The sequence below is a fragment of the Periophthalmus magnuspinnatus genome, chromosome 21 (assembly GCF_009829125.3).
Source record: "Periophthalmus magnuspinnatus isolate fPerMag1 chromosome 21, fPerMag1.2.pri, whole genome shotgun sequence".
In the NCBI taxonomy this organism is placed as follows: domain Eukaryota; kingdom Metazoa; phylum Chordata; class Actinopteri; order Gobiiformes; family Gobiidae; genus Periophthalmus; species Periophthalmus magnuspinnatus.
The window spans coordinates 29,807,391-29,834,990 of record NC_047146.1 but is presented as its reverse complement, the minus strand read 5'-3'; the positions used below and the strand labels follow the sequence as shown (position 1 = coordinate 29,834,990).

At 38.0% G+C, this 27,600-nt stretch overlaps 1 protein-coding gene across 1 annotated transcript in view; it reads right to left on the bottom strand.

The window, feature by feature from the left end:
• Positions 1-256: 256 nt before the first annotated feature.
• The window catches only part of slc49a4 (solute carrier family 49 member 4), an 88,008-nt gene continuing 60,664 nt past the window's right edge, over positions 257-27,600 (bottom strand). Inside the window, exons 7-9 of the mRNA XM_033987569.2 lie at positions 25,221-25,348; positions 17,164-17,346; positions 257-3,131 (exon numbers count right to left, since the gene is read on the bottom strand). Of these exons, the coding sequence (XP_033843460.1) occupies positions 3,016-3,131; positions 17,164-17,346; positions 25,221-25,348 (427 nt within the window). The 3' untranslated portion in view covers positions 257-3,015. The remainder of the gene's footprint in view (positions 3,132-17,163; positions 17,347-25,220; positions 25,349-27,600) is intronic.

The following is a 27,600-nucleotide window of genomic DNA, read 5'->3' as shown; positions in this document are numbered from 1 at the left end:
ACTGAATATTCCCCACCTCACCATGGGGTCAATGTCGTCTGGGTCTCCCATTGATTCCCATTGACTTCCATTTATTTTATGGCCCATGCCTGTAGCACGGGTGCTTGGATACTGTTTTTAGTGCTCAACGTGGTCAGGATAGTTGACAATGATGAGTGCATTGGCGTAATTGTGAACGCAATAGGCTCTTCCTCCTGTAGGGGCTCGGGCCTAAATATGATTTAAAATGACAAAACCACAAAACATTTTTTTTTTTCTCAAAATGATTTTAATAAGGTGCTGGAAATTGAACAGTCACATTTTTGCTCCCCACACAAAGGACATTTATTCCCAAAGCCCCATGTTTACAATACAAATATACACATTTATACAGAGGCATAGGGAAAGTAGGACACAGTTTGGACTTTAGAGTACCAGAGGCTTTAAGGCAGGGCACCTCCAAACAGTAAACAACAGTTAACAAATAAATAAAAACATTAAAAAACAAGCACCATGTAAATGGGAGGAGTGAGAGGATGTATTCACAATACATGGTCAATGGATCAAATATATGTATTATAGAAGATGTATGGACATAATTTAAATATAGAACTTTTCTGATGGAAGATCTTCATGGTGATGTCACTGCTTTGCCTAGAATGTTTAACTCTTCACTGGTCTGGAGGTCTTCTAGACCAAGGTACAGGTCAGATCTGTGGAGATGTTACTTTCACTTATAGTAAGAATGCATGTTCTTCAATGTATTTTTGAAAACACCTTTAATTGAATAAACTAAAATGATCAAAAAATGTATGTGAAAACCGTTAAATTTCCCTTAAATGTGACATTTTGGCTGGTGCTGTGACAGAGGAGCTGCTTAACAAATGCAACCATTTCTGTGTAAATTGGTTAGTGTAAAAACATATCGGAAAACTACGGGCAATAACAAAAAGCATTAAAACATAACAAATCAGTTACTACATTACAGTTTAAATTACAATACAAAAAACTGAATGACAGGTTTAAAACCATGAGACAATGCAAATGCAATGTGCCAATCTTGAGATTGTTACTGTATTACACCAAGAAAACTGGATACAACATTTCAATGTTTTAAATTATTCAATTGAAATGCACACTATATCGCCAATACATTGTAATTTTGGCCTATGTGATATTGTTATTACTTTACTTGATATTGTTATTACTAGTTTATTCATGATTTTCCTTAATAAGTCCTACTTTAGCCTTGTTTAGCCTTGCTTTAGTCTGTTATTTTGACATTTGTTAAATTAAAGCATTCACATGCTTGTTTAAATTTAAACAAACTTTGTGTCAAGAAGTAAATTCAAATATTACATTAATATTTGAATGGCAATACAAAACCGTTATCAAATATCACATTGTCTCATACCATGAATACAGCTTTAGAACATATTAATGTTGACTAATTAAAGCAGTGCTCCTTAGAGATGTTGATACTTTGCATGGAAAGTTCCAGAGTATGGCATTAAACTTATCTATTTCTGTGAAGTCACTTCACCAGGCCAAGTACAGATCTGTGGAGAGGCAAACCTCTTTTGCAATAGCACTTGCACGTGAGTCACGTTAATGCCATATTGTGGAAAAAAACATATGCATTTGTATAGATTTCCATAAAAGTTACATAGTGCAGCTTTATAGTTACATTAAAATATATGTATCCTGCTTCAATAGTATCTCCGTTGTAACAGTTCACGAGGCTAACATTTCCTATGCATCAGGTCTTGAAGCTAACACTAGCCAAATGCTGGTAGATTTTTATTTTGGCTATCAACACATTTCTCCCTTATAGAGTCAGACAAGCCTTCTGATTGGCCGATGACATAAAGTACTTCCTTATTAGGTCCAAAGGAGATATTTACATCATTTGTAAACAACAATATGGCCTGGTTAAAGGTCCTATATGAGGCAAAATTTACTCTTGTGAGCTTTGAGAAATGTTAGAACATTATTACCGCATCAAAAACATCCCTGGAGTTGTTTTTGTTTCATTCCCACATGTTTGAGTAACATTTTATCATTAGTCTGTCACATATCCAAAACTCAAAATACCGTGACCACATTTTAGCCAATATTACCCAACATTCAGCCAATAGCACCATCAGACAGGATCAAGATCACTGTTTATGGGGTTAGAAAAACACTTAAAGCAACAGCTCCAAAAAAGCTGAAGGGCCTGATAAGTGTAGCCCATTTAGTCTAAAGAACTTTGCCACAGCGCTGGCCTCAGCTTGGCAATGTGTTTCAGTGTTTCACTTATCTATTGACTCATGCGCTGTTCCCATAAAATGGAAAACTTCACACATCGAACCACTGCTCAAAATCCAATGTGCCAAAGAACACAAACATTTAAGACCAATAGTACTAACCTCAATAATCACAAAGACTCTAGAGAGAATCTTATTACACCACATACAAAATAACACCATGCGACTGGCCAAGAACATCAACTCACCATGTTCTAAACACAGAATATGTGCTGCTCCCATCCAGGCGCAGGTATTGTGTTCCACGCTTTAACAGGGTCAGGCTCAGACAGTCCTTCATACATCAGTCTGTCCTGAAGCTAAATGAGGAGCTTGATATATAAAATCTAACCATGATGAGCAGAAGACGGTTTTGTTAAATTGTCCTGTGTTTATATCTCTGTGACGTACTGTGTTGTGTTGTACTGTGTCTACGTGTTGGAGCTGCTTTTTCATTCTATCTATTTATCCAAATATGCAGGGTTTATGCATTAAAATGTGCCAGTGAAACAAAACACAACTCCAGGTATATTTCTGGTTAGGAAACAACATTATATCAGATGAGAAAATCGTGTAATATAGGCCCTTTAAAACTTCATCTGCCTCTATACAAACAAACTTAAGACAGTAGACATGGATGCATCAATATACACATGTACAGTTCCCAAAGTCCCTTGTTTTGTCCAAATTGTGCAATAATAAAATTAATAATATTATGAATAATTTGAGTTATTTCAGTCTTTCGTTTTTACACTGACACAAAGACGTCCAAGTAGAGGCGGTCATAGGTCTCCCTGAAGAAGAGAAGCAGAACCAGACTGAAGAGACACGAGCCCACCAGACACCAGTTCAGCCATGACACCTCTGCAACCAGAAAAACACATACACAATTATAATGAGGTATGCAATGGGAAAAAGCATCAGTTTTAGGACTGGGGATAGGACAAATGATTCAGGTGCAATGAATAGTTTAAGGAGAAAAACTTGAGTGAGACCTGGTTTTGTCCTGTGTTAGACCTGCTTTAGTCCTAGTTTACACCTGGTTTATTTGTGGAATAGACCTAGTCAATCAGAGCGCTGCTTATGGCTCTCAGTTTTTAGGTTAAAATACTTTGTTATAAGTTCACGAGGAAACCCACCCAGACATGAAGAGAACATGCAAACTCCAAAAGGCCAGGGTGACCCAGGGATCAAATCCAGAACCTTCTTGCTATGAAGCAGGAATGTTAGCCACTTAGCCACTGTGCCACCAAATAGTCTTTCTGTAGTTTGTAAGTACAGCTCACCACATGTCTTGTTAGTTCCACATGTTTAGTAGAAAAATGCCTTTTCGTCTTATTGTCTATGGCCTGTTGCACCAGAGCCCTCACCCTCACCTTTACCTGACACTTTAAACGGAAATAAACCACCTCTATAATCTCCAGGATCAGAGCCCACCAAGATGGAGGCTGTGGACAGAAGATATTAAACCTGCACGGTTCATTTCTGTAGGGCCAGAAAGGGCGGTTTACAAAAGGTCAGAGGGCATGAGATTAGAACCAATAACATCTGCTTTAGATGCCCAGCAAGACTGAACACAAGCACTTGGGATTGTATTGCTTATTCTTGAATTGAAGCTGTTTCTAGGCAACATTTTGAGGATTGGTCATCATTCAAAAGATAATTGTTTTGGATTGCTAATTAAGATTGTAACAGGGAATTTTTTTCTTCACTCTAAAAAAGCATAGACAGTCCTGTCTATGCTTTTTTTTAGAGACTTTAAGCAAGTAAATGTCTTTTAATATATTCAGCAGATTTTCTTTGTGAGTATGTTTATCATCAAACACCAGTGTACACAAACCAGAGGCAATGTGAGTGAAGTGTTTTGCCCAAGGACACAACTACAGTACTAGGGAGCAGCGGTTTAAATGGTCCACAGTATGCCTTAAACCTACCTATCTCCATGGAGACAAGTTGATGACACAGGACAAAATATTTTTAGGAATAAAACAAGTAACTGAATGAATACAAAAGAGTTAAGTTTTCATACTGTGGAACATTCCTGACAAAGCAATAACATCTCCATGGAGTTGTAGATCTTCCACAAGAAAAGTTACATAAAGTTACATACATACTTGTAAGCAGCAAAAAATAAAAAAGATAAAAATTATTGTGAATTCACATTTGCTTATTAATTAACTTGTTAATAAACATTCATATACATACAGTGTTTCCCAATAATACAGGAGACTATCGTAGCTCCCATAGTGTTTGCCTGACAAATCTAGAATTATATCTTCTCTGTATCTTTTATACAGATTGATATAAGTCTGGTTCCCACGTCTTCAGTCACGTCTCAAGTCCGGTCAAACGTGATCGTGCAATCAGATCCGTTTTTTCCAGTGACACATGTGAAATGAAAGAGCGCATTAGTCACCTATCATTTAAAATTAAAATAAAATTCATCCCACCTCAGATTAACAGAGTTTAGTGCTTTGGCCACTGATTCTACAGAAATCTGTGATGTTTTCAGCCTTCTATATTTGTTTTCCTGTATTTTTTCTGATATAGATGGACCATGCATGTCCCTCTTTCAGGGACAGGCATGCCCATTTAAAAACGGAGAGATTCACCGGTGACCAGACTCACATCTTCATACAGCACTGAAGAAGTGTGCATTTTGGATCCCAGGCAACCACAATCTAAAATTAATTGGACAATATACAAACCTAATAAAATTATACATTGTTGCTCAGTGTATTATAATAAATTTAAAAAAGTAAAAGAGTCAACACTGGTCAACTCAAAAATTACAGCTTAAAAATGAAATGTTGCCAGTGACATTTACACTCCTTAAATTGAATGAGATGAATTAAAAAAAAAATTTAAAAAGCCACCATAGGCTAAACCAAATCTATGAGAAACACTGACATACATTTTTTCCCTTTACAAACTCCTAAGGAAATTCTTAGCACACTGACGGACTAGTTTAGATTTGAACAAAAGCTGAAACTGGTCCACTAGACATGGTTAGTCAATCAACCAATGTTTCTTTCTGAATCTGGAATCTGAATCTATTTCTGAATCTATTTCTATAGTCTATGATGATATGGTTCAATGGGCCAGACAGGAGCCCAAGCACATCTTTGTAAAACTACTATTTTCATCCACAATAATCATGAGTAATTCTGAAGCGGGGCTTACGGTTGTTAACCCAGGACTGAACCCAAAACCGAGGAGAGAAAGAGAGAGAAGAGTGAGGGAGTGAGGGAGGTAAAAGAGGGGAAAAGCATTACAGGCCTCATTTACTCTTTCTGTGAATACATGAGCAGAAAGACAAGAGCAGGACACAGACAGAAGCGAACCAGGTAAGTAATGCTGCAGCGTTGTTCAACTTATAGCATCATCATCACAGCAAAACTCACTCTGGAAGTGGTGAAAAACATCTCTAAACTTATGGTGGTGAATAATTAGGATGTTCTGAATGCATAAGGTAAGTGAGGAATAACTTTAGACAGCTGCAAACGATTTAAAATAAACTAGGTCTGTTTTTCACATTTTTAAAGCAGTAAAAATCAGGTATAGTCCCTTTAGTTCAAAGTTAAGAGTTTAGGAGTGGACTCATGGGTGTGTGATTAATGGAGCAGAAATGGAGTGAATTAGATTAGAAATAAGAGAGGACGATAAAAGGAAAGATGTGGCTGTATTTCTTCACCTTAGAGTTAATTGTAAAAGAGTTCACTGATCACAAAGCCTCAGATGAGACCAGACTAGTGTTAGCTTCAAATGGACTGAGATGGTTTATCAGACACACAGGAGAAGGGAAGTGAATTAGACGAATCACCAAAAATATACAAGACTTTCAGTTAAGCATGTGTTTTAGTGGTATGAATTTTACATTGTACAGATTACAGGAGTAATACAATTTATATATATATATATATATATATATATATATATATATATATATATATATATATATATATATATATATATATATATATATATATATATATATATATATATATATATATATATATAATTTTGTATAGGTTCAGAAAGGGCGGTTTGCAAAGGGTCAAAGGGCAACAGACTAGAACCAATAACTTCAGCTTTGGATGCTCAACAACAATAAACATAAAACTTGTGATGGTATTGCTTATTCATGGGTTGCAACTCCCTGTTTATAGATGACATTTTGAGGACTAGTCACCATTCAAAAGACAGAATATTCATTTATAATTTGTAGGTTTCGGATTGATCAGTTAATAACAATTAACTTAAACTGTATCAACAAAAGCATTATTCATAGATTTTGACATTTCCATATCTTAGTTTTAAGAAGATGACACTTTTAATGCTTTAGTGCACTACAGAACTTTTCACTTACTTGTCTAAGTGGAGATGCATATCTTGGCCTGAAATGTTCCAGGTCATGGAAGTAAACGTATCCATCGTGCGTGTGTTCAATTACAACTGTTTTTATTGCTCAAAATTACCTTAAAAAACATCTATTCTTATTGCAAGTAGGCTCTACCCTCCATAGATCTGATCTGTAACCTTTGTGGCATGGTGGCATCACCTGCTTGTCGTCATGAATATAGACATGTTTAATGCCATAGTGCGGAACATTTCAGGCAAAGTAATAACATCTCCATGTAGACAAAAAGGTGGTGGACCCTCCGCTAAAAATGTTGCATAGTGCTTTAACAATTTTTTTGAATGATTGAAAAAAACATTTGAATTTTGAATCAAAAGTATCAAAAATCAACACAAAAATTAGTAGGGGTACTAGTATGGATACTAAAAAAGCCAGATCCACAGGACAGAAATGAACCTTTCCTGAAAAGCTTTAGAATGATCTTGACCAGTGTTGAATATTGAGTCTATTTCTTAAAATCGAAATAGAGTCTGAAATTGGAATATTGTGACACTAGTCTTGCATTAACTTCTCCCATCATAATTTGCCTTAATTACAATACACTAGGCACTTTTCAATAAAACTAATCTTAAGTTTTCCTGACAATACCAAGCCACCTGTTACAAGTGGAGATGGATGTCGGCCATATTGGAGAGGTTATTGACTGCTCTGCCTATTGACATGAGCTATTACACTGGAGGTCTATGGTGTTCAGAGGGCATCGCTGCAGACAGGTCGTTTATCATGTTAAGAGCCTATTCCCGCGTCTGCCACCTGCACAGACCACAGACACATAGAGGAGACACGCGCCGGCGGCCATATTGGGACTGTAATCGCTCTTAATTGAGGTCATTGCGTTGGTGTAATAAATGGGGCTCGTGCTGTCCTTTATCACTCAGGGTTTGGGCCTGTGCTGATGAAATCTATGGACATTACACAGACATATTAATAATGATACACCCCAGTGACCACGCTGGATCAAATATAAGATCAATAGGCCAGGAGCATAGTAAATTGAAATTTCGATGGTGCATTATACATGACTGTCAGGACCACAATAAACAAGAGCTGAAAAATCAATAGATTATAAATGTATAGGATGTGTTATATAGCATAGTGTGGATCCATGCCCTCAGTACCATGTCTACTTGTTGCTATTAAAACCAAACTGAAATTAGTATTAATCATTCCATATAAAAGATCTATATGGAAGGTAGAGATTCATTAAGTTGGTAGAGTGTTTGTCCAATGATACGAAGGCTGCCAGCTCGAATCCCGTTCCAACTAAAAAACAAACAAACAAAAAAAACAAAAAAATCACTGGTTGAGCGATCAGATTCACTGACTCACAGGTTGGCGGTACAATTCTAGATCAGACAGATGATTACTATCGTTGTGTCCTTGGGCAAGACAGTTAACCCACCTCGCCCTGTGTCTGCGTATACTGTTGTATGAATGTGTGTGTGAATGGGTAAGTGGTTCCTTGATGTAAAGTGCTGTGAGTGCCTTGAAGGTGGAAAAGCGCTATTCATAAAAATGTGACTTACAATCTGATGCATTTGTTATTGTACTCCAGCTTTGTATATTATACTGTAGCTTTGTATACATAAGTGTTTGCAAAATTCAAAGACGGGTTAGGAAACTTAAAATATCTTTCAAATCCTTTTCTTATAAGGCACAATCTATCACTTTTCTTTTCCATCTTGCATTTATTCAATTAAAGGATCCAAATCACAATTTCAGTGTTATCACAATTCATGTAAACTTCTTCAAAACAAAAAAGTATCTTTATATTGCTTCAAAGATGTAACTAGAAGTCACCTGATTCTTCCAAAAAGTCTGCACTTCATTACAATTGGTTAAATCCACCTGTCACTCACTGAGGCTGACCAGGAGTGGGCAGGGAAAAGTGTCTGTGTTTGAACATAGAGCACATAATAATAATAATATTACATTTTATTTATATAGCGCTTTTCAAGACGCTCAAAGACACTTTACATAGAAGAACAATTTTTTAAAAGTACAAAGATACAAACATTTAAAATCAATACTCATAATAATTAAAGATTAAAAGCAGCTTTAAACACGTGTCAAATTCAAGGCCCGGGGGCCAAATGCGGCCCGCCATGTCATTTTATGTGGCCCGCGACAAGGCAAATTTTAATGTAACCGTCTTAAAATGTCAGTTTATCAGGAGTTACGCAGTTACACAGACATATTTTTTATATCTTTGCAAATTTGAGACAAACCATTTTGCTGATGTGGCCCTCGGTGAAACTGAGTTTGACACCCCTGCCATAGAGCTTTATCTTAGTGAATGTGAAAATTTTACAAAAATAACAGATCATCACAGGAATGCAATTAAGTTAAATTTCTAATCAACAAAACCATTAAAACTACAAGCATATAAAAAACATGTCACTTTTTAAATAGACCAGGATCCTGCCACTAAAAAGTTGGCTGTGAGCCCTAAAAATGTGATCTTAATATTCAATTCTTGTTCCACCATCTCTAACACAAAAGTCAGCCATTTTTCATTCCCTTTGAGTCAACAGATCCACCATTCCCTTCGTAACTTCACTCCCAACTTCAAATGCTGCAAAGTTTAGCCTCTCATCAAAACTTCGACCAATTATCCTTGTCTGCTGAATAATTCCTGCTTCAATTCAAGTCAATTCCACTTCTCCTGCTCCTTCTCTCAGTAAAAACCCATTGAACCGCGGCACAATACCTCACCACTGCTTTGTATTCCTCCTCCGTGTGGCTCTAAATGACACAAACAGGAAGCATACGAGATGAGATAGGAAGGATTGTAGGTAATATTTGGCCCGCAGCGTTTTTCATTCATGTTTTGGAGCGGTCGAATGCCCCAGTGGCACTTAAATGCAACACGACCAGCGTCTAGGGGCCTGCTTAGAAATCACTGAACCAAGACAAGACACTGCGGGATATTAAAATGGACAAATCATAAACAGTTTTTGCTTGCGGACATATTTTAGCATTTGGAATGAGATGGCAGAAGGGAAAATGACTACAATAGACTGTAAACTGGATTAGATGGGGTTATAATAACGCATCTGTGCCTTGTTTGAAATCAAGGGAGTGAATAGGGATTGGGGTAAGGCTAAGTGTGCACGACCATTATGAAATCAGAGCGCATTTAGAGAAACAGGAAAGCCCTGTAGATTCATATTAGTAAGAAGTGACCAATAATAAAAGGCCACATGCCCAATTTTTTCCCATGTATTTGAGCAAGATTTGTCTTGTCCCAGTGAAGATATATTTTATAAGTAGCTCTTGAGGTCAAAATAAGCCAGCTTCCTTGTGTCTGCATCTAATTATAAAGTGTTTATTGTCTGATAATCTGAAAGTGCGTGTTCACATGCTAGTTGCTGTCAGCTTGACTCCGCAAAAATCCGTACTGGACTCTGAAAGTTGTGAAAAGTGTTTGGGATGCATCTGGTAAGTGAGGAATAACTTTAGACCAAATTCAAAGTTCAAATTAACGAATTCTGTTTTTCACATTAAACGTATATACCATGTCTTTAAATACTTGAAACTGGAAATAAATATGGAATATTTATGTATATACGTATTTTAAAGGTGCACCATGTTACTTCTAGTGGGGGGTCCGCCATCAGCTTGACTCCATGATGATGCTATTGGATTTCCTGAAATGTTCCACAGTATGGCATTTATGTTGTGTTAGTTCAATTACAGTTTTTTATTGTTAAAGTTGAGTCCATCAAACTATTATTTACCACTGTAATATCCGCAGAAGACAAAAGCTACAAGGTAATAATTTCATACAAAGATAAAGTTGTCAGTTTTGGGGCTATTTCCTGTTGGCAAAGTTACGTGACCTCTCTCTGATCCACAGTCTCCCTGCAGCTCTAAAAGTCCAGACAACTTCATATTTCATTTCAAGACTTGGTGCAGGGCAGGAGGAGTCAGGACCCCAGCAGACGAAATCCTCCACTATCTGTGTTTAATCTGCTTTGGGACGGACGCATTTATCACAACATCACAAATTCACAACGCAAACCTTTGTACCCACACTTTACCCACTCTCCAACAGGCGCCCTGACCCCAGACTCTGCACAGGATGATTTATGTATGAGTACAAGTCTATCTTTTCCAATTTTTTGTGACTAAAGTAGTGCAGGTGAAGGTGACTGCAGATTTTATAAGCAAAAGAAAAATTCTATTCTGTCAACTGCACAAAAGTTTTTGAGTGAAGACGTTTCGCCGCTCATCCAAGTCACTTCTTCAGTTCTGGTCCGACTGTTGGTGGAATCTGCCTTATATCTGTCCGAGGGAGGAGCTAACTACACTGAAACTAACACAGCTAGTTCCCGTTTGTTGGCTAGGTCTACTGAACCATACTAAGTGTGAACTGTGCCCGAGTCATATTTTGTATAATCGTTCGGGCCACGAATGGGTCCCCTCACTATTATTAGCATACTGGCTATTTTCTTTGTTTGGATTTAAGTCTAGGTCATTTATCTAAGAAGAAGAACAAGGATTGCTTTTCCTAACAAAAATTGGCTCTTTAACTCCTCTTTTGAACCATTTCTTTTCTTTGGGAAAAATATGTACGTCTCCATCTTAAAAGGAGTGGTTAGTGGTTTTGAGATGAGGCTGTACTGCAGATTGGGGTCCCGAGCTGCTCTTGCAAAAGTGTTGGTAAATTCTCTTATGAAGTGGCTGTTTTCCAATTTCCAATGGGTGAACTGATTTCTGTCTTAAAGTGTTTGTAGGTTTGAAACAGACTGGAATTTCATGCTGTCTGAAAATCCTCTGTACAAGCTTACAGATTTTAAAGGGGATATCCATCCATTCATCCATTTTCTTCCGCTTATCCGGGGCCGGGTCGCGGGGGGCAGCAGTCTAAGCAGGGACTCCCAGACTTCCCTCACCCCGGACACGTCCTCCAGCTCCTCCGGTGGGACCCCAAGGCGTTCCCAGGCCAGCCGAGAGACATAGTCCCTCCAGCGTGTCCTGGGTCTTCCCCGGGGCCTCCTCCCGGTGGGACATGCCCAGAACACCTCCCTAGGGAGGCGTGAAGGAGGCATCCTGAGCAGATGCCCGAGCCACCTCAGCTGGTTCCTCTCAACGTGTAGGAGCAGCGGCTCTACTCCGAGCTCCTCCTGTGTGACCGAGCTCCTCACCCTATCCCTAAGGGTGCGCCCGGCCACTCTGCGGAGGAAGCCCATTTCAGCCGCTTGTATCCGCGATCTTGTCCTTTCGGTCATTACCCAGAGCTCATGACCATAGGTGAGGGTAGGAACGTAGATTGACCGGTAAATCAAGAGCTTCGCCTTCCGGCTCAGCTCCTTCTTTACCACAACGGACCGATACAGCGACCGCATCACTGCAGACGCTGCACCGATCCGCCTGTCAATCTCCCGCTCCATCCTTCCCTCACTCGTGAACAAGACCCCGAGATACTTGAACTCCTCCACTTGGGGCAGAGACTCACCACCCACCCGGAGAGAGCAAACCACCTTTTTCCGGTCGAGAACCATGGCCTCGGATTTGGAGGAGCTGATTCTCATCCCAGCCGCTTCACACTCGGCTGCAAACCGCCCCAGTGCCTGCTGCAGGTCCTGGCTCGAAGAAGCCATCAGGACAACATCATCTGCAAACAGCAGAGATGAAATCCTGTGGTTCCCAAACCAGGTCCCCTCCGGCCCCTGGCTGCGCCTAGAAATTCTGTCCATAAATATAATGAACAGAACCGGTGACAAAGGGCAGCCCTGGCGGAGTCCAACATGCACCGGGAACAGGTCTGACTTACTGCCGGCAATGCGAACACAGCTCCTGCTCTGGTCATACAGGGACCGGACAGCCCTTAGCAAAGACCCCATACTCCCAGAGCACCCCCAAAGGACACCACGAGGGACACGGTCGAATGCCTTCTCCAGATCCACAAAACACATGTGGACTGGTTGGGCATACTCCCATGAGCCCTCGAGGACCCGATGGAGAGTATAGAGCTTGTCCAGTGGTCCAGGACGAAAACCACACTGCTCCTCCTGAATCCGAGGTTCGACTATCGGTCAGATTCTCCTCTCCAGTACCCTGGAATAGACCTTACCGGGAAGGCTGAGGAGTGTGATTCCCCTGTAATTGGAACACACCCTCCGGGTGTAAAGGGGATATTTTACATAAAATCTACTTTGCCATTTTATAAGCGTTCCCTCACTCACAGTTGTATTCCAGCTGATTCATTCATATTTGAGTAATTACGTACTGTCTTGCATTCACGGCTTAAAGGCTTGAAGGCCTTCCCCCTTTTGTGATTATTCAGCAATAATTATAATCCAGTAAACTGGTTGTTATTGATACTTTGCAGTGACATCACGCTGGGGACTGCATGTATGTCTATGGAGGAATGTTCAGCAGTTACCATGTTGTCACCAATGTTTTAGATAAACTCAATAAAATATACAAAATGGATTTAAACAACACATTTTCAGAGGCCTGTGATCAAGACAAGCATTCATAGTCAAGTTGAGGTGTTAGATTTACAACAAGAAGGATGAGAGTGACTACCTGAAAAATTACACAAGCTCACCTTAGAGTTCCAGCTAAATCCCTTTTTATGGTCAGATTGTTTTAACAAAGCTCTAAGTCTAAACTGAGTAACAAAATTGATGGGTTTCAATTTACTGTTCTAGGTGAATATTCAAAGGATATAATATTGTTCATTGTTGATTGCTATGATAAAAATCTTAGTTTTGGATCATTCTGAAACCCGTGGATAGATTGTTTTCAAATCAGGCAAGTGTATTATTTATTCTAATGGTTGCTCATGCCTTGTAAGATATTTTATTCATTTTCTATTCATCAATTTCCTCTAATTGCTTAGAAAAACTCAAAGATTAAAGGTGCACTATATAACGTTTCTGATACCTGCTCGTCTCCATGGAGATGCTACTGCCTTGCTCTGAATGTCCCAGAGTATGCCATTAAAACTGTCTGGCATTTAATCAATACAAGTATTTTTATTGCCTTGAAAAACACGTATTCTTACTGTGAGACGTTTTGCCCTTCCACAGAATTGACCTGTAATTTTACCTGCTTGTTCCCATGAGGATGCTAAATGCCATACTGTGGGACATTCCAGGCAAGGCAATAATATTTCCATGGAGACAAGCAGGTAGCAATCCTCTTCAATAGAGAAGTTACATAGTGCACCTTTGAGTCGCAATGTAAGATATGTAATTAATTTTGGATGACATATTGACTGGTCATTTGTTATAATCTCCAAATCTTATAGCCATTTTGTTCAAATTCCACCCCATTGTTTATATATACTAAAGGTTAAATGCAAAAATCTTAGCGTAAACCGCCCTCTGTCCACCTTAATCTAAGTTTCAGTGCTGACTGCTGTGGTTTGGCCTTTTTTAGTTTCAGAGGTCGAACTTTCATTTAAATTTGTAATAAGCTCTAAAATAAAGCAAGGTTATAGACATCCGCAGAGGAACCTTACCTCAAACGCCCTTCAAATTATCCGCTGTGGTGTTGTAACAGAAAACAGCTTGTGATAAAATTTTGTTGCACGTTTTCATATTAATTGCCCCCCTGTTCATTCGGGAGGAGTCTTATTGCCCTCCATGCTACACTTGTTAGCTAACTTTGGACATGCTAGGTCCCAAAATGGCGGTTGTAAAGTTACTTACATACACTCGACATAGAGACATATCTGCAGCTGTCAGGAATGGAAGAAAAAATATTTGGTGTGGAGAATTGTGAAGATTTATTTTGACAGTTTAGTTAAAAAGGACGTAAGCAAGGGGAGAAAATTACCTACTTTCAGATGAGAGGAATAAAAAAAAAAAACTTTCAAATGAACATACTAGGGATTAATTAACTAATTGAGAACTATAACAAATAATCATATTTTTGATGACTGTAATCATTATCTGGACTATAAAAGCTCACACATACGGAAAGAGCTCTTTTATTAATAAAGCCAGTGGCATTATTAAATCGAAGTGTCAAAAGCATAAATAATTTCAGATTTTTTACCAATAATGCAGTTTATTCATAAATATTCTCTATTTAGAAATCTTCAGTCTCCATACTTATACTATATAAATTTATCTTAAGTTAAAGTAAAGATCTCAAATTAAACTTTCACTTTTGTAAAAATAATAAAATATATTTATCTGCAAACAGCAACTAGCATACTAACAGTGCACACTTCTAATTAGATGGAGACAGCAACTTTATTACAGGAAAAAGGCCCTAAATCCACTACATTCTGTTATTTGAGCAAAATTTGTCTTGCCCAAGTATAGATATATTGTATAAGCAGCTATTGGGATGAAAATAAATCCGGTGAATGCTGCCTGCATGTAATTTTAAAACATTTTATTATCCAATAATCAGGAAGTATGCAGTTGTTCTTAGCTTTACTTCTCTGGTCTCTGAAAGTTGTGAAAAGCACTTATAAACTCATCTTGGTGAGTAATTATGATGCTCAAAATGCATAAGGTAAGTGAGGAATAACTCTGTTCCACTGCAAAATGTTTAAAATGAACTAGCTCTGTTTTTGACATTGACAGACTGTGAAAATCAAGTACAGCACCTTTAACCATGACCCTGCCAACCTGACACAAATGTGTGATCATAAGATACAACCAAGCACTACAAGTTCATCAGGCTGTGTTCATGTTCTAAAATTGAATGACGTCATAATTTCAGATGGAGGGCAGGGGTATATAACTCTATGGGACATTCACTGTTTTTGGAAGAAATATCCAAACTTATGATCCGCAAAGGTTGAACCGTATCTTAGTCTGCTCTACAAACTTGCCATATTAATCTTATGGCTCAAAGTCCTTTCAACTTTGAGATTGAATAATTACAACACTTTCTGATGATAGGTCAATAAATCTGCAATCTGACAGTTAAACAGCAAATTCCACCATAGAATTCTGAATAGTTCTCCAGCTGAATATTAAACTATGTATGTCTATTGCAAAATGTTCAGCAGTTACCATGATGACGCAATGCACTTATTAGTGAACACAAAAACTGAAACTGTAAACAGCAATTGTCTCCAGTTTCAGCTGAGACTACCCTTTCTGGTCAGATTGTGTAAAACTCAGATTAAAGTCTAATTTGAGTAAAAGGTTCAGACAGACCAGTCCCTCTAGTTAACTTCATCAGAGAGTATTGACATCAGTTGTAGAATGCTGTGATGTCACGTGAATGCAACCTATTGAAAGCACAAGCCTGGATAGCCTCCATTTCTGCTGCTCTCCTCTGAGGTGAGTCTGGATTATTACATCAGTCTGAGTGGACAAATCAAAGACAAATTGAGGCTAAACTACAGGAGGAAGTGGGTCCTTTTAGCTCTGAGTGAATTCGCTCTCTGCCTTTCATCGAAGGCATTTCCAACTCACAAATAGATTTTTAAACAAAAGGAAAAAGCTACTCAAACTTTGGTGCAGCAACTTTTTGACTGCTCTGGTTTGGTACTGTGTTAGTATGGTCACATCAGATTCACACACTTAAGACCTGGTTAAGTCCTGTTTAAGTTCCGGTTAGTATTATTATCATATTAGAAGTATACTTATAGTCCACATTTAGTCCTAGTTTAGGACTGGATTTATGTCCTCGACAAGACCTGAATAACAATGGTTTAAATCCTGTTGAAACCTGGTTTAGACCTGATGTAGTTTTGATTAAATCCTGGTTTAGTCTTGTTTTTGATCTGGTTTAGACCAGTTAGGCAGACCGACATGGTTAAGTCCTGGTTTGATCCTACTTTAGTTCTGGTCATAGAGGGGTATTTCTCTTCTAGCATATTAACTACTAACACATAACATATTTAGATCACCATGTTACCTTTTGTTGTTTTGAAAGTGACATATTCCTCTAAAACAATGTATTAACATGTTTTATAAGTTTCAATTTAGTGTTTGAGTCACCCCCCCTTTGCTCCCTGCATTAAGTCACTCCCCCTTCAGAGCGCGATCAAAACACAATCAGCGTGCATCCCCTAATGAAACTACTGCTCGAGAGAGATCGCTAAAATACTCAAACATGCATGGATGACATCTAAAACCTCATGTTTTTGATGAGGGAACAACGTTATAATATGCTAAAAAGCTAAAAAAAAAAAAAAAAAAACCCTGATCAGCTGGTGAAGTCCTGTTTAGACCTGATTTAGAACTTGTTTAGTCTTGTTTCACATCTAGTTAAGTTATATCAAAAGAAAATTCAAGTCTGTCAACTGGACAAAACGTCTTCACTCAAAAAACATTAGTCCAGTTAACAGAACAGAATTCTCTTTTGATAGGCATACTACATGGACGACTGAGGGATTACCAGACATATATTTAAGTCCTATAGTTCAGTCCTGGTTTAGACTTAATTTTGTTTTAGTCCTAGTTTCATCTTGTTTTAGTACTAGCTTAGTCTTGGTTTTTGAGGCTCATTGAAGATGTCGGCCATTTTGGATGCTGGTGGTGCATTTACCTTTGCAATAGAAAGTGAGAAAAAACAGCAGCAGGCCCGTGACCAGGTTCCCTAGAAACGTGACCACTCCACAGGTAATGCCTTCAGGGACCGGGTACACTGTCTCGATGAATAGCTCGAAGAAGATGGGAATGCTGCTGTTTATGAAGATCCCAATCAGAATGCAGGAGGTGTACAGGATCGCTGCAGAGGATACAGAAAGGAGAAGTTAGTAGAGCTGTAGTTGACCAAAAAGGGGGGCATCACAAAAGCTTTTAAAACTATTGCATATATTTATGTATCGGACATAAACTGCACGAGACTACACCTGCATGGGAATTCAAGCAAAAACTACTATTTATACAGAAAAAGTACGGGTAAACAATGTATTTATATAAAGAAAGATTAAATTCATGAATCATGAATCTAATCTCCCTTTTTACAAATACAATTTTAAATACCAAAATGTTCAGTTAACTCACTCATTAACCACTGTTTTCTGTTGTTGTCCCATATAAAAGCTAATAATAATAACTAATGACCTTTTGGTCACCCAAGAAAACATTGACCAACTAATAGAGTACAGACCTAAAGCCCTAGAAATTAGATTTTAAAGAGCACTAAGACTATTGCTTTGCCAATATGTTCCACAGTATGGCATTAACCTTATATATCTCCAAGAGGACAAGTATGTGACGCCCCAGTGCCAAGACAAGAAAATGTTGAATTTGGACACAACACAGTGGTTCAGTGAGTACAGACAGGTGTCTGCTCTGTGACCGACAGAAACACCACTGTAAACTTTGAGCAGAGGCAGAGAAAGCACCGGCTCATCTCCTGTCTCTCTCTGCAGGAAACTTTGGTCTCACCAAACTCACTCAAATCTGCTCAAAGCACAAACCTTCCTCTCCCCACAGAGATCTGTGCTGAGTCTCTCATTATGTCAGTAATTTACAGATAAACTCTGGTTTAGAACACCCCAACAGTATTTATTTTTTAAGACTGTCAAAAAGCTCTGTCCCCCTCTCACCTGGCCTTTCTTCAGTCTCACCTGTGCTCTCTGATAGGGGAGCACAGGTAGGGGATAGGGGGGATATATATATATAAGGCACAAAAGAAATAATCACGTGACTAATCAACAAAATGAAAAAAAATAATAGCTGACTAGACTGACGGTCATTAGATGCAGTTTTACACATTAGGTGTTAAACTGTCACATCTAAAAGCGGCCTGGGAAGGAGCAGATCAACTATCTGTAATTACATTGGTCGACTGACCTCCGTTGTATTCTCATGTAACAACACAAGATGCTATCTATGTTAATGCTGTCTGATGGTGTGCCAGCTTTAGCCTGACAGAAGAAGACCAGAGAGGATAAACAAAGGCCAGGTGACGGAGGGGGGAGGGGGGAACAGGTTTCACATCTGCCATCTACTACAAAGTTTAACTATAGAAAGAGTTTATAAAATCAAACACAATGTCCAACTTGAGCCTTGATTGTAACCAAGTGTTAAATGATCAAACTTATTGTGCATTCATTTTGATTTATGCCTCTCTCCCACAGCCACATTTGTCCTGGACCGCTCAAAAAAGATTTATGACAAAGCCTCCACCTCAAATAACATTCCATTTCATAAACTTTGCTCCTGAGGCTGCAATTTAACCGAAACAAAAGAGAAATGGTTTGGACGGAGGGAAAATTGCCAGTTTTGAAACAACAAAAACAGTGTTACAGCCCCTCCAGTGCTCACAGACGACTTCCGAGTGTAGAAGTAGCACCGGGGACATTTTATTTGTCTGAAGATTTGGGAAGCAAACATAATTTTAGATAAACATGAAAAAGGAAATAATGCATCGACGTAGCACTGTGTAGTCTTCAGAAGGTGAACATTGACAGAGTAAAATTGTTTGTGCTTTTTGTGGTGCAGAAAACAATAAACAGTAAAACAGGTTCTATGACAAAATAATCATGTTTTTACCTCATATATTGATGGATTTCAACTTTATCTTTTTGTTCTAACTGAATCATAATATAAAGTATGGCTTGTAATAAAAACATTCATGAACATAGACAACATAGATACTTTTAGACAGTGCCATTTAAAAGGGACATGTTGGTTAAACCTTGAGTTTTTAATGATGGTGATCTCTCATCATTAACTCAAAGTTGTATTTTGAATGATTTATCCTGCATCCAAGGCTTTAGTCTCCATTTTCTCTGCCCACAACTCCATATTTACTTATAATTATTAAAATTAAATTCAGACTGTGGCTCATGCATATAGGGTTCAACATTTTTCCATAATAATTTTTCAACAATAAAATCATGTAAATAAAAATCTGCTGTTTTTTACGATGAAATACTACTATGAAGAGGTGAGACCCATCAGCTGTTTTGAGCAGGACCTGTTTTGTATTACTGAGCCATTTTAGATCAATATGGAGGTACAAAATTAACAATAATACAGTGGTCCCTGGTTTATCACGGGGGTTACGTTCTAAAAATAACCCGCAATAGGCGAAATCCGCGAAGTAGTCAGCTTTATTTCTTACAATTATTATAAATGTTTTAATGCACATTTATACACTGTAAAAAGCATATAGAATTGCACTGGAAAAATCTGTGAACTGCAATATAGTGAGGGACCACTGTATTATAGTTTTAAAAATATGTCTTTTTTAAACAACTAAAACATGGAATTGTACAAATGACATGGAGAAGTTTTATACTATACTGTAGAATATTCCAAAGAAAGCAAAGGAGACACACAGGTGATGTACGCTCCACCAGAAAAGTTACACAGTATAATTATTTATATTAATAGAAAAAAAAAATAATAGAACGCTGTTATTTCAGGTGTGACCATCTCTGTATCTGGTCATGATGAAACCCTGTGATTAAACATTGGCTGGGTGGTGTGCACAGCTGGTCCCATTTGGCTGAGGTCTACAGTTTGTGTGAATGAGACTCTGGGGCACATGCTCAGGTGAAGATATCCACTCTCTGTGTCACTCTGATCCGGGAGCAGATCGACCCCCGAACCAGCCCACATCATCAGGACTGTCCACTAAATCAGACCACAGAGTCTCATGTGTGCTGTGATAGGGGCTGCAGTATCCAGAGGACCAGAATGATGAAAAATTAGGACTGATGGCAAAGCAATGAACAATTCAAAACAAAATATTGTATCTTTTGAATGGGAAATGTCCTCAAAATGTTGTATTCAAGTCTAATTTACATAGATTATGGCCTAAAGTTTATTTGTACATTTTATTCTATATTAGCCATAAATGTGCACATACTATGCAACTTTTCTGGTGGGGGTATTATCATTGTGTCCATATAGATGTTATTGATTTGCATGAAATGTTGCTGTATGGCATTACTGTCCTGTAACTTGGCCCAGTGCTGTCACCTGGAAATTGAAAGTTTTATGCCATACTGTACAACACTCCAGGCAAATTAATAAGTCTATCTTTTGCTAAACTGTTACACAATGGCTTTAAATATTTCATTGACAGCCAGCATATTGTAAAATTAGTCTATCCACATTATTCTGAAAGTTGCTGTGGGCGCCACCATTGTCATTCAGGTTGCATTATTTTGCATGAGGAAAATAAGTTCTATGGGACTACAGAGCCGTTTTAAAGCATCCCAGAGAATCAGTGCTATGTTGCCACAAATCAAAATCTTACTTTATTGCAGATTTTAGCAGCAAAATCTTTCTCAAATTCTCCATTGAAATGAATGGGATTCAAAAAGTGGGTGGGGTGGAATAATGTCCATATGATTATACAGTAGTCTCTATCTATGTTAATTTTGGACCCTTCTACCCATGCAAACCAATGACACATAATTACACGGTCTCCCTTGTTAATCTGACCTAATTAGAAAGCGAATGCTGGGTCACTTGTTCACGGGGCCCTGTGGTGCTGATCGGAGTGTCCTGGCAGCGAGGTAACAGCTTTGGATGGAGGAGACAGAGTTGTGGAGGAGGAGCCAGGTGGAGCAAGAGAACTGACCCAGAGCCAGGGACTGATTCTGGGCAGTGTCACAGAGCAGCAGCCTGGGAGCGCACAATGATGATGGATGATGAGAGCCGATATCATAAACTGAAACTACAGACTCCTGAACTTGGCTGGGGCAGAGTGAGGCTAAATGAGTCAATATTTAGAGGAGACTAGCTCCAGTACAGGCAGGAAATACAATGCAAATTGGTAGGTTTATGGTTGAAACAGAGTTTATGCAGGTTTCAACAAACCAAACAGTTTTTAAAGGTCCTATATTACACAAATGTGACTCTTGTGAGCTTTAAGCCATATTATAATGGTGTTACCTCAACAAAAATGTAGTTGTGATGTTATTGTGTGGTAGTTTTTTAGGTTAGGTTTTGTACTTAAGCAGAGACTGGCAATTCCAGGGCTAACATGATCCAAATGATCCTAGTGAAGATGTATGAAGTTTAAAAACACAGTGGACCACTTCCTCTATTGCTAGAAGACATCACAGGGAGGAACAGAGCATTTTCTGTCTGACAGAAGAACATCTTAAATAATCAAGGTTTGTGTGTTAAACATGTGTAAATGAAACAAAACACAACTACAGGTATGTTTTTGATGTGGAAACAACATTATAATATAAAGCAGAAAATAGCGTAATATGGGACCTTTAATACCACAATTCAGTATTTTTAATGCCATTACCAGAGGTAGAAAGACATTGAAGCTTTTATCTCGTCAAAGTTACCATTTTGTAAACACTGTTAAACTGCAGAATGATGAGAACCTATAGATAGTTATTATAATACAAAACATTTTTACAGCTTATTTCATTGCAATGTAAGAGACAGCTTTTCTGCTCCAAGCCTGAGCTTTGACAAGTGTGTCCCCCTACCTGACTCAGAGTGTATCTGAGCGCTCCGCCTGCACAGCATTTACATTTACAACAACAAAATTAACTTAATTGAATGTTAGCTAGCTTTGAAATGCTTTTAAGGCCTTAATTTCGGCAAAACCCATTTAATTACTTTTAATGCTATTTAAAGCCCAGCAGAAACCCTGTGAAACTGTTGTTCAGCCAGAGCTTATTACATGTAACATAATCGACGTGGTACATTATTGTATGTGAAGTTTTTTTTTTGCTAAATGCAATAAATTGATGTGAATTTTAGCGTGAGATATTGGTAAAACTGCCAATTTTTTGTAATATTCACAAGCATATATATATATATATATATATATATATATATATATATATATATATATATATATATATATATATATATATATATATTTTTTTTTTTTTTTTTTTTTTTTTTTTTCTGCAGAAATTTAGAACAGCTTTTTTCATATGGTGAATTAAATACAAATTTGTGATAGTGATAAAGTGATAGAAGGCCCTTGCAACCTTTGTTTTTCTTCTTTTACTATGGATTATACCTGGACGACTGAAGGATTACACAGAGATTTTATTTTATAGTCGACTAGTAACGAGTAGTCACTTAATCATTGCAGCCCTATTTTAGTGGCATTTTGATATATTTTCTCAATGTTTAGTTTTTCACAATAATAAAAATTTAAGGAATTTAATAGGGGCCTGCTAACTTTTTGTAGGCTGTAGGGCTGCAAAATGTATTGTAATAGAATAAAAATCACAATTTGAATGCAATTAGCAAATCACAAAGGCTGCAGTTTTTTATGTACCATAATTTCTTCCACAAACAACACAATCTCCTGTCTTATTCTGCATAAAAACCTTTCCTCCTCTAATCGTGTCATTGGTTTGCTTGAGCAATGTTGGTCGAACGCCATCTTGCTGCTAAATCCTATTCATCACTAATTTGTATTAGTGGTTAATAAAATGTTTGAAGTATTGGCTGTCAAATTTTACTTACCCATCTGTCCACCCTTGTCCTTCACTGGGCTAGTCCTAGTTTAGTCCAGCTCAGACCGTGTTTAGGCCTCCTTTAGTCCAATTAAGGTTTAAGGTATAGGATTAATCAAGCTCCAAAGCTCAGACTAAATCAAGTTAAAACCAGGGCTGAAACCTGATTCAGTCTCTGAGAGAGGGCCTCAGTATTTAAACATAAAAGCCAGTGAGCCCAATCCTGACTTATTTTTCTTCTTCCTGTTCTTCTCTGGCTTTTGCTGTTGGTTCATGACTGATCTCAGATAAGCATTTGCATCTCCATTGCTTTTCTTCAGCTGGAATAGAAGTTTGATAAAGCACTTAAAAATATGATTCTTTTGGATTGTCTCCTCCTCATTACCAAGTTCCTCAATGTTCCTGAATTCTTTGAGGAGTTTGAACATTCATCTTGAATCTTACTGAAGGCTCTTCAGTCTTTTTATTTTGTTTGTTGTGTAAATAATGTTTGTGAGGTTGGGTTTGACCTTACATTTCTTATTAGGCTATGTTTCTTGTACAAAGTTAGGTTTTTCAGTTTCATTTCCTTGAAACTGCTACATGAGCGAGAAGACTTTCCTCTGACCTTTTTAGAAGACTTTGGTGCATGAGACACCTTCTTGACTACATCTGAAGTCTTCTGCATCTCTTCAGTATTTGACTTCTCAGTCAGTTCTCCTTGGTCATTTGGGAGTTCTGTCTTATTTCCCTTCCCCCCGTTGTCCTTTCCCAACAGCTTTGATTATGAGGTCTGAGATGTTCTCCTGCTCCTTAACATCTCCAGCTTCATGGTCTTGTTCTGTCTGAACCACAGTCTTGTGTCTCATCTAAACCAAGCTGTACTTAGGACTGTCTCTCTCTCCCTCACACTTTCTTTTCCTTCTCTAGCTCCTCCACCTTCAGTTTCAGGAGCTGCTCTGTCTTCTGACCTTCGCTTTTCTTCTAACAAGGTCCTTTTCTCCTCCCACTGCATCTCCTACTGGTGGGCTGTGCGCTCTGCTAACCAGGCCTGCTCTTTGTCCAACCAGCCCTTCTACACTGCCTTTAAATTGGGAATCATTGAAGATAGGATTGCCTCCATTTCTTCTCTCTTAAGCCTTTTTGAATCTAAAGTTTTGTTCAAAATGTCGTTGCTAAACCTGCTAATCCAGCTCAGAAATGTGCATGTGCATTGGGTTAAAATATGACAAAGTTTATGAAAGATTTATATATATATGTTTTTTTTTTTTAAATTCACATTTTGTTGAAAAATCATGACCATGCCCGACATTTTCTTTAAAAGTCAATTGACAACCATTTATTGCACATGGGTTTTGTATATTTTGGCCAAGTTTGAAGTGTTTTTGATGAAAACTGTTAGAGGAGATGTCAAAAGATTACGATGAGTGATTTTATCGATCCCGGGTCAGATCCAATATGGACGACTTACTATAGGGTTTAGGGCGGGGCCATAATATAACTTTTACATATCCTGATGTGACCTATTTTTTATGCTATGTTATGAGTTTTATTTGTCTACAATGACATTTTTCTAGGCCAGACATCTTTCAATATTTTTTCTTGGGTCTTCTCTCTAAATTAGAGCTCACTGAACTGTAATTTAACTGTCTATACATTGTACATATTGTTTACTGCTCGATTTTTGCCATTTTTGCCCTCCTCCCACATTCATGCTTGGGCTCTAATAATAATAATGATGCACTGTTTTATACAGCGCTTTTCCAGATGCTCAAAGTCGAGTTACAATTTTGTGCCATCTTCATTCATGGTGGTAAGTTACTATTGTAGTCACAGCTGACCTGGGATAGACTGATGATAGAGAGGCTGCCAACACTCACAGTCTACATTCATACAAGGAAATGTGGTTGAAGCGCCTTGCCTAATCACACAACAACAGTTTGCCTGAACTGATGCTGTCTCACTGTGGGACATGGTATTCCCAGTGGTCTCCTATCCAAGTACTAAACAGGCTGGGCCCTGCTTAGCTTCAGAGATTAGACGAGACTGGGCATTGACAAGGAAGTTTGGCCTCCAACCTGAGGAAGAAGAAGTAGACTGCCAAGTACTACAGAGTTTACAATCGATAAACTTGGAAGCCAACAACACACAGTTGACTGATCTCATCTCAAAGATTACAATAATGATACAAAATACACGTGTAATTGTGGAGTACCTGCAGTGGAGGGTAGGTGAGTGTACTGGCTCAGACAGGTGAGAGTGAACCATGTTGAGGCCAGAGATGCTCCAGCCATCATCAGCACCAAGATCAGCTTCAGCATCCCCCGAATTGAGTCTGCAAACCTGCACACAACACAGAAACATTTATAACTAATAACTATGGAAAATATACTGATTGTTAGCTTTGAAATTGGTAGGAGGAGGTAAGGAGGGGGTTGAAAAAAGGAGAGAGGGCAAAATAGAGTTGAGTTTGTGTGAGAGAAAGAAGATTGGGAGGGCTACAAGCACAAAAGGGAGAGAAGAGAGAGACAAGGACTGAGAGAAAGGGAGAAAGAGATTGTAAATCCTGGTCCTCCTCTAAGTCCAGACCAGACCAAAGTCTTAAACACTCTGTATCAGTCCAATCTGAGGCTGTCATGCAGAGTGTAAGAGGCTTACTCTGCTCTGCTCCTCACACTACAGCCTCTGATAAAGAGCTTTGTCACTGATCGAGCTCATGAAGTTTGGATTAAAGCAGCGGTCACCTTTGAGTCATTATTCAAAAGGTCTGAGTCAAACTAGACCTGAATATTAGTTATTATGCAAAACTGTGATAATATACATAAGACTGAATGACTTTAGAAAAATGATCTGTAATTGTGATTACATTTGCAATAATTCTATCGGCAAGAGAGTATTATGTTATTGGCTTGCAGTAGTTATTGACTGCTATTACAGTATCGATGGCTACAGAGACTCTGTTCAAAGTTTACATTTTAAAAAGGGCAGATTATGTAAAATGGACTTTTATGAGATTTTAATGTTATAACAGTGGTCTCTCATCATAAGCTACTAGAGCTGCATGGATTCGTTGACATAATCTACAACATCGACTAGGACACCTTTACAGTCTTTAAATAATGTAGCAGATATGACAGGTACAGGAGCTGTCTGAACATCTGTGCTGTATTTCCACACAAAGCACAGCTGTACATGTGTGAGAACATTGGCAGAGAGCTCTGTGGAGGCACACATGCAGGTGCTGCTCACGCACACACACACACATGCACACACACACACGCACACACCATGGACTGCAGATGACAGGCTCATGGCACCACGCGCTGTACACAACACACTGAACGCAGTGCATCAGCTGTTCATTAATCACCCATCAGACACGATATGACTGTGTGGGGCTGAGTCTGACCATAACTGTAAATCTACTGCGCTATTGTAGCCTGCTGCTGTTGCATTTGAAATCATGAAGTTATAAAAGGTAATTTAATGAACCAATTAATCAAAGAATTAAATATATATATATATATATGTTTAATATATATATATATATATATATATATATATATATATATATATATATATATATATATATATATATGTTTAATATATATATATATATATATATATATATATATATATATATATATATATATATATATATATATATATATATATATATATATATGTTTAATATATATGTTTAGTTGCAGGCCCAAAGCTTATTCAGAGTCAAGTTTCAATTGATTCATGCATGTTTGAGTAATCCTACTGTGCTTGAGCCTTGTGTTCAGAAAATTTCATTTTTCACCTAAGCCCTCTCTTCACCCACTGCTCTGCACTCTGTGATTATAAAAACAAAAACTAAATCAGACTGGCCATTATATAGGGTTAAAAATGTCTGCTGCTTACTATCGTGAAATATCACTGTAGAAGTGGGACTTATCACTTTGCAGTTTTAAACAGGACGTCAATGGACCTGTCTCTGTTATTAAGCCATTTAGATCAATGTTGCAGTTTACAAGTATCACATACAAAAGCATAATATGTCTTCTTTAAAAGGGACAACAAGTCTTAAGATTTGGGAGGACTGAAATATAAACCGCTAAAGTACAAAAATCTCAAGGATTTCTGAATATATTTACACAAAACTCTTCACATTGCTAAAAATACAATAAAAAAAATACAAATTTTCTAGCATTAAACCACAGAGAAGGTTAGTATTGTACTTGAAGTGAACATTCAAATTCGCTGCTTAATAAATGGACTTTTTGAGGCTGCCATCGCAGGTTTAGTCAGTTCATTACCTCGAGTATCCAGAGACTGTACTTAATGATGCCTCACAGATGATGGAGATGGGGTGAGCACAAGCAGAAGAAGAATAAATTAAAAACACTGAGCTAAGGCCATTTTTGTATCTAATAACCAAGATGAGCTAAGAGTAAAAGTTTGTAGAATACGGGGGAAAGGAGCCATAGCTTTGGGGTGATGATGGGTCATGATGACTAGCTTTAATGAAGAAGAGAGAGGCAAGTGGTGATTTGAATAAAATAAATATTAAGGGAAATTCATGTCTTTTCTGAAAAACTAAAAATAAA